Source organism: Gopherus flavomarginatus, chromosome 15, assembly GCF_025201925.1.
Source record: "Gopherus flavomarginatus isolate rGopFla2 chromosome 15, rGopFla2.mat.asm, whole genome shotgun sequence".
In the NCBI taxonomy this organism is placed as follows: domain Eukaryota; kingdom Metazoa; phylum Chordata; order Testudines; family Testudinidae; genus Gopherus; species Gopherus flavomarginatus.
In genome coordinates, this window is record NC_066631.1 from 29,383,991 (window position 1) to 29,391,917 (window position 7,927).

At 46.8% G+C, this 7,927-nt stretch overlaps 1 protein-coding gene and 1 long non-coding RNA gene across 3 annotated transcripts in view; one reads left to right on the plus strand and one right to left on the minus strand.

Moving 5' to 3' along the window:
- The window catches only part of LOC127034883 (uncharacterized), a 40,708-nt gene extending 37,620 nt beyond the window's left edge, over positions 1-3,088 (minus strand). Inside the window, exon 1 of one of the 2 annotated variants that reach the window (XR_007769514.1) lies at positions 2,995-3,088. This is a non-coding gene — a long non-coding RNA (uncharacterized LOC127034883). Of the gene's footprint in view, positions 1-2,742 lie in introns of both variants that reach the window. The other variant, XR_007769515.1, reaches the window with a different exon arrangement.
- Positions 1,868-5,620, plus strand: FICD (FIC domain protein adenylyltransferase). The gene is made up of 3 exons (XM_050924219.1): positions 1,868-2,280; positions 3,024-3,371; positions 4,535-5,620. The coding sequence occupies exons 1-3, from the start codon at positions 2,271-2,273 to the stop codon at positions 5,608-5,610; spliced, it is 1,434 nt and encodes a 477-aa protein (XP_050780176.1). The 5' UTR covers positions 1,868-2,270; the 3' UTR covers positions 5,611-5,620.
- The last annotated feature ends 2,307 nt before the right edge of the window (positions 5,621-7,927 follow it).

Consider the following 7,927-nt stretch of genomic DNA (forward strand, 5'->3'; position numbering starts at 1 on the left):
AGCTTCTTTGAAGAAATGTTTTGCTGATCTCTCAAAGGCTACTTGATGATTGTTCCAAAACTTGTTCTTCCAAATTTTGTCATAAAGGACATTGGCATGTTCAAAATTAATAGACTACATGGTAATTTCCTGCTGCAGGGATTGCCTTGGCCTCACTTTGATGCTGAGCAGTCTCCTAGCTGAGATGCTGTCAGGCTACCTTTAGGGATGCAGTCCTGACTGAGCTGATCAACCTGCTTTTGTCAATCCCAATAAGTCAAAAAGCACATGGAGAAGTCCCAGGACTGAGAATGTGGTTACTGCATTTTGCATTTCTGATCTAAAACAAACCAGAAAGAAGCGGGAAGACTTTCTCTGAGCGCCCATCTCCTGTATAATGACACCAGAGAGCTCTGCCTTCCCTGGGATCCTTAGGATGACAGCAGTGGCCTAGCTCTGAGCAGAGTCAGCCCAGTCCTGGAGCAGTGGAAAACAGGTGAAAAATAGCCCAGAATCCAGATTGTGTGTGTAAATCATGACCTCCCACTAAGGAGCCTTCCCTGTTAATAATGCTTTTACTTAAGTGTCTATTGCTCGTTCAGTAACATTCAGGACACAGAAGGCAGCAGTCTCCCGCTCCCCGCCCAGCTTTATCACCCAAAGAGAAAACACAGCACAATGTCCCTGGAAAAGGCTTGTCTTGGACCATTACTGGGGAAGGGAGTAACATTCCCATTATTTTAGTGGGTGGCAGCAATTCATGGGAAAAGCAAGCTCTGAGGAGAGATCTGACAGCAGAAAGGATGAGCTCCAAGTACAATAATGGAGGAAAGCTGGGCTTGTGCTTCAGGCACTGACAGAAACCACAGATCTAAATTATCTTCCTGATTCTGCCACAGCACCCCTGGGTGACCCTGTCACACTGTGCCTCAGTTCCCCCTCTGTAACAAGGGGTTTGTTTTGAAGGCAAATGCTTTAATGTTTGTGAGGCACTGCTGGGAGAAGGGAGTTCCAGCCAGAAGGGGCAGCAAGGAAAAAGGCAAATGAGCCAACTAGGGAAGTTCTTCAAATGAGAATTGCAGCCTGAGCATTGCCAGCAATCCAAGGCTTTTCTTCTGCTTTGCTAGGACACTTAGCTCTTGAGTATTCCAGAGCACTTGATGAGAAAAACAAATGTGAGGCAGGGGCACATAATTAACCCCATTTTACAGCTCAGGAGACTCCAAGAGTTTTGTTGTCACATAACCTTCGCGGCAGAGACAGTAACAGGGAGGGGGCATAGCACTTCCCAGCTCCCTCGCCTGGGTTGTATCACACTTCTCTGCTGCAGTTTGTTTAGCGGCAGTGGGCTGATGAATGCTCTGAACAGAGTCATTGCAAGCCTGGATTTATAGATTCCAAGGCCAAAAAGGGCTATTGATAACCCAGGCCAGAGCCCTGCCCCACAATGATCCCTAGAGCAGATCTTTAACAAGCCAGTCCTGAGGATTTAAAACTCGCCAGCGATGAGCTCCTGGTAAATTGTCCCTCCCTACTAAAGCCTTACACCTTATTCCTAATCCGAATTTGTCCAGCTTCAGCTTGCAGCCCTGAGACCCCACGGCATTTTCCCTGCCAGAGCGCAGAACCCTTCACCGAATTTCTGTCCCCGAGGCAGCCACTGAACGGTAACCAAGTCAGCCCGGCCCTTCGCCCGGCCCCCGAGCACGAGCAAAGCTCGGCAGACCCCGCCGCAGCGGGAGGCCCAGGGCGCTGCTGACTCCAGCCCAGCACAGGGCAGGCGGCCCCTAGCAGCCCAGGGAGGGGCTCTCTGAAGCCCCAGCTCCCGGAGCACCCGCACGGGAAGAAGCTGGGGGTCCCCGCCCCGCGGGTTTCCAGCCCTAGCAGATACCGGCGGCAGCTGCTGCCAGCCCACCACTGAGATGCTGCCGCCGCGGCACCCAGCCGCTAGGCGGCTTGTCGCCCCTGGCTTTTAAATAGCAGCTCCCGCCTTCACGATCGAGCAGCCTTCTCATTGGCTACTAGAGCTGAGATTGGCGTCAGAGCCCAGCCTATCGTTGCTGTCCACGAGCCTCTCCGGCGCCGCAGACGTGGAGCTGAACGGGAAACACCGCCGGAAGAGAGGGCGGGGCTAGGGGAGACGGATAGGCCGGGAGGCCAATGAGAAGGGGAGGCCGGGAGCGGAGTAGCCAATGGTGGTGAGCGGGGGTGAGGCAGGGCGGAGTGCGGAGACGAGCCCGGGTCGGGTGCGATCAGGAGCCGGCAGCCGATGAGGCTTCGGGAAGGCCCGGATGGCGCGGGGTGAGCTCTGGGGACGGGGGGGGCGCCGCCTAGAGACGGGGGGGGGGGGGGCGCCGCGAGGCCTAGAGACGGTGGAAGGTGCCCTGAGGCCGGGGGGGGGAGGGAGGAATGGACCCAGGGGAGGGGAGAGGAGGCCCCGAGGCCGGGGGGGATGGACCCCGGGGGGGAGGAATGGACCCCGGGGGGGGGGGAGGCCTCGAGGGGGTATGGACCCCGGGGAGGGGAGGGAGGAATGGACCCCGGGGAGGGGAGGCCCCGAGGCCAGGGGGGATGGACCCCGGGGGGGGGCGCCCTGAGGCCAGACACCACCCAGCTGCCTCACGGAGCCCTGGGGGGAGCAGGCTGCTGGGTCCAGGGGCACCGCAGAGTCGCTGGGTGCTTTGCTGCCCCAGGTCCCCAGTCAGGCCGCCCCCTGGGGACTTGCTGCTCCATTGGTGCTGCTCCACAGTGGACTATCCCTACCCTGGAGCCGTCCTCTTCATATTTGCGTTGAGGGTCTGGTTGCGGGGCATTGCCCTGGGCCCTGCCCCAAGAGCTCACCGTCAAAATAGACAAGACAGACTCAGGGTGGGATGGGAAACAGCAACACCATAGATGGCTAGTGACTTGCCCCTGATCAGCCAGCAGGTCTGGTGTTGCTAGGAATAGAACCCGGGTCTTACAAGTCCCAGACCGCTGCCTTATCTGTTGCATCATACTGGTAGAGCTACAAACCTCTGTGCTAACGCAATTTCTGTTCCTAGGTCTGACCCATGAGAAAGGAGATGCTCCTTGTGTCCACCCCTGGGACCAGATGAATCTCTTGTCGATGGCTGTAGTGGCGGATCCTGAGCTGAAATGGATGAGTCTGTGGCTCCGTGTCAGATGGGCAGCAGTGCTAATGGTCCTGGTGGGCTCTCTGTTGATGCTGTTGCTCCCACTGGCTGCAGTAGAAGAGCAGTGTCAGGCAGTGCTCAAAGGACTCTCCTTCCTGAAAAATAAATTGGGAGTAGGCTATGTAGGGATTACCAGGTACACAGGGCAGACAACTGGACTCAGTGTGACTTCAGGTAGATTAGAGCTGATGGTGCTGAAATCCAAATCCTCCCCAGGTAAGAAATGGGCTTTCTGTGCTTGAGAGACTAGAAAAATGTTGGGTGAGTGTGTGCTGCAGACACAGGTTACTGCGTGACTGACTGTATAATACTCTGCATTTGTATAGAGTCCTTATCCAAGGATCTCCAAGCACTCTATACACATTAATAAACCCCCACAACACCCCTGCAAGTTAGAGAAGTTGTCCCCATTTTCCTGAAGAATTAAACTAAGGCCACACAAAAAGCTGAAAATAAAAGCTAAGACTTCTGATGCCTAGTCCCTATGTGGGCTACCACTCATTCATTTGAACCATGAAAGGAGTATGTGCTGGTATTTTACTAGCCCAGTTGGTCCTTTGAGGTTCTTTCTGCATTTTCTCTGTTCCAGTGAAGCTTCATTAAAATAATTTCAGGATTTTGAACACACTCCATTGGACTGATGCAGAGCAGTCTGGATTTTGGAGCATTCCTTCCAAAATTCTGAGACTGTATAATCTGTTGTGCTAACTTCTTTCTTGAATGTGCCTAACTCTACTATTGACTTCTTTGGGCAGAATTTGACTCAGTGGTTTTAAAAAGTATTCAGAGGAACCATTGCATTTCTAGCACTATATTCTTGGCTACTTCAGAGTCATTGTAATGCACTAGAAAGGTATTAAATACTTTAATAAAAAAACAGCAGAAATGATGTTTCATATTGATCCCATTACAGACCTTGCATAATTGGCTACATGCATTGTGAAGTGGAAATTGGCAGCCTTTGGCATGCAGCCTATCAGGGAAAGCTGCTGGTGGGCTGGGACTGTTTGTTTACCTTGCAGTGTCTGCAGTTTCTGGTATTTGCAACCCACAGTAAGGTCTAGAACATAATAATAATAGGAGATATTCCTATATCCTAGAACTGGAAGGGACCTTGAAAGGTCATTGAGTTTGGCCCCCTGCCTTCACTAGTTGGACCAAGTACTGATTTTTGCCCCAGATCCCTAAGTGGTCTCCTCAAGGATTGAACTCATAACCCTGGGTTTAGCAGGCCAATGCTCAAACCACTGAGCTATCCCTCCCCCCTCTGAATTCTTTATATCACTCTTGACTTGATTAATTTTATTTTAATATGTATTAAAGGAATACTCTTAGTATCCCTCACTGTAGTATCTAAGTACTGTTGTTGTGCATTTCAGAAATCAAATTAGAAGCCAAAGCAGCTTTGAATCAAGCCCTTGAAATGAAACGGCAGGGGAAGCGTGAGAAAGCCCATAAACTCTTCATGTACGCCCTCAAGATGGATCCAGATTATGTGGATGCTCTGAATGAGTTTGGCATCTTTTCTGAAGAGGAGAAAGACATCATTCAAGCAGACTACTTGTACTCCAAAGCACTGACCATTTCTCCTTGTCATGAAAAAGCTCTGATCAATCGGGACCGAACTCTGCCCCTGGTTGAAGAGATAGACCAGAGATACTTTAGCATTATTGACAGCAAAGTTAAAAAAGTGATGTCAATCCCCAAAGGCAATTCAGCCCTGCGTCGAGTGATGGAAGAGTCCTATTACCACCATATTTATCACACAGTTGCCATTGAAGGGAACACATTAACACTCTCTGAAATCCGGCACATCATTGAGACCAGATATGCTGTTCCTGGGAAAAGTCTGGTGGAGCAGAATGAAGTCATTGGTATGCATGCTGCTATGAAATATGTAAATACCACCCTGGTATCCCGAATAGGCACTGTAACCACCAGCGACATTTTGGAGATACACAGGAGAGTGCTGGGCTATGTGGACCCGGTGGAAGCTGGGAGGTTTAGGACTACCCAGGTGTTTGTAGGACATCATATCCCACCCCATCCTCAAGATGTTGAAAAACAGATGCAGGAGTTTGTACAGTGGATCAACTCCGAAGATGCCATGAGCTTACACCCTGTGGAATTTGCTGCCTTAGCCCATTATAAACTGGTCTATATACACCCATTTGTAGATGGCAATGGAAGGACTTCACGCCTATTAATGAATCTCATACTAATGCAGGCAGGCTATCCACCCATCACAATCCGTAAGGAGCAAAGGGCAGAGTATTATCATGTCTTAGAAGCAGCCAATGAAGGAGATGTGAGACCTTTCATACGCTTCATTGCAAAATGTACTGAGACCACTTTAGATATGCTGCTTATTGCCACAACAGAATATTCAGTTGGTTTACCTGAGGCTGATGGCAGCACTGCTCGATACAAGCAAACTATTCCAGTCAAAACTTGAATGTTATGATGATCCAATGACAAAATGAATGTGTCGAGTAATAGAAAGCTTCTCAGCGTTCCTGTTGAGAAACAACTCCACTAGAGGAGAAAATCACTCTTAGCATTTCATTTATTTAAAGTTTAGTAAATTAATATACTTTTTTATATCTATTATCCTTATGCCAAGCTAAACTGTGAAGCGTTAGTGTTGAATGTGCACTAGGTCCAGCTTGTGTTACTGGAGGGGAAAGGAGAATGACTTCACTTTGGATTTCTATTTGCAAGTGTGATCCAAGCTGTAGTAAAACTGATTGAATTACTTTCTACAATCCTCTACGAGATGGCTTCCTAAAGCCAACACCTTGTAATTGCCTCGATGCCAAGTCTATCTTCATTTGTATCGTACAGGGAAGGCACGAGCACTCTCTCTAAAAGTCACTAAGGGGGGGGGGGGGGGGCTAGTATTTTATTGTATTGCTGCCATTGTCTTATTTCGCTTTCCAACAGAACCCCTTCAGCCAGTGTTGTAGCACTTTATTTAAAAGCTCTTTAGCAGAATTATTTTACAATTGTCCAAAGGCTCAAGATCTCCTTTCCTCCCTCACCCCACTGCCAATGTGCCATACTGCTCTCTAGGTAGCTAATCTACTTTTGTTAAAAGTAACATCTAAAATTAGGGCTGCTTTTTTTTTTAAACTTTGTATGTGCTGCTATACTTTGTATGGTGTGAGTTCCCTTTGTTTGGGTGAGTTTTATGCAGCAATGGGTGGGGGGTACATTTTTTAAAGTTGGTTTGAGACCACTGTCCAGGGGATTCAGGAGCAGCTGAACAACCCATCTGTCCAAATTTAATTCAACTGGATTGCAAGTTGATTTTTTACATTGTGTATAAGAACCCTGTACTGCCTCCTGCAGCTTAGTAAGGACAGTAGCTTACCTAATTCTGTAAGCAGCAGTTGTCATGCCATAGAAAGTGCCTCTTGCAATGAACACTCCAGTTACATGTTTGAAAATAGGTAGCTTCTGCAAAACCATGGGAAATAAGTGTTCCTATACATGCTAGGATTCAAGATCCAACTCCACCATTTGAGTAGAGATAGCAAATTTGTATTCTAGATAGTCTACATCCCAGTTAATGCATTTTCATCTTCAAATGGTACAAGAGGCTACCAGCCCTGACTGATGGCTTTAACAATTTCTAGATCTCCTGCCTGCTACTGTGGGTGAGCTATATATGTCATCTCAACAGCAGGGAGAGGGCCACTTTCTGATGCTATAATTTTGCAAGTACTCAGAAGCACGTCACAAACAATGGCTTGCATTTAAGCTCCAGTAAATTCTAATACTAGATTCCAGTTACTGTTTGTGTAAACGCTTTAGTTGGCAATAGCCAATGAAACAATGTCCATATACTGCCATGTTCTCATCCCTGCTCTTGCTTTGATAAAAAAAACATTTGAAGCTTATTATGACAGTAGCTCCTCAGACCCCTTGCCTGCTAGTTAGGTGATAGTATGACAAAAAAAACTGTAGCAAACTGAAAATATAAACAGCCCAGTGCATCCTAGTTGAATTACCTACAACAGCATCCTGAATCTGAGAATGCATTAAGATCTTTCCATAGCTCACTAATTGATGGGTATCATATAACCACTCCATTTCTGAAGTCACAAATAGCAGCTTGTAATTGTTATGCTACCTAGTTGTTTACTATACACAATTTCCCCCACCCTCTGACAAGTATCATTTCTTACTTAGAGGCCTGACATGAATCCTATTTAATATCAAGTTTCATAATAAAACCAGGATACCAATAAAGTATCAAAATATGGTGTTGCCTGTTAGCTCTCATGTCATGTATCATGACTCAATGTATTAGACATCACTGACTGGGATAATAAACAATGGGAATTGTTTTTAAAAGCATGCTTATTTTTGTAGTACAAGATGTGTATACAAATTCTGCACTTTAGCTATTTGTGGAAAATGTTATTTTAGTAACAGATTAAAGTATTTTACTATGTAAATTTTTGTTTTGGGATATCACTTAGCGCAAGTTTAATACACTAAATTTTAATTTTACATAGTAGAGCCTGGTTCCCTGAAATCTGTGTGCTAAATGTCATTACTAGTTAGTTACATTTTTTTTCACTCAGGTAGATGTGGATTACTGTGCTTAGTTACAGCAAGAATTCCTGGCTAGCCCTGACTTTCAAAAAAAAAAAACAAAAAACTTTAAGTGTAGCTATAATTTGCTGCATTCCAACCAACATTTAATTTGCTTCTAGATTCAGAGGTCACATGATGAAAAATTATTTATTGTTCCAACCAGGGGT

What these genes read in the sequence shown, in the direction of transcription:
- FICD (XM_050924219.1), top strand. An exon ending in GAAATCCAAATCCTCCCCAG is followed by an intron (nt 3,372 to 4,534) that starts GTAAGAAATGGG and finishes TGTGCATTTCAG; the next exon opens with AAATCAAATTAGAAGCCAAA.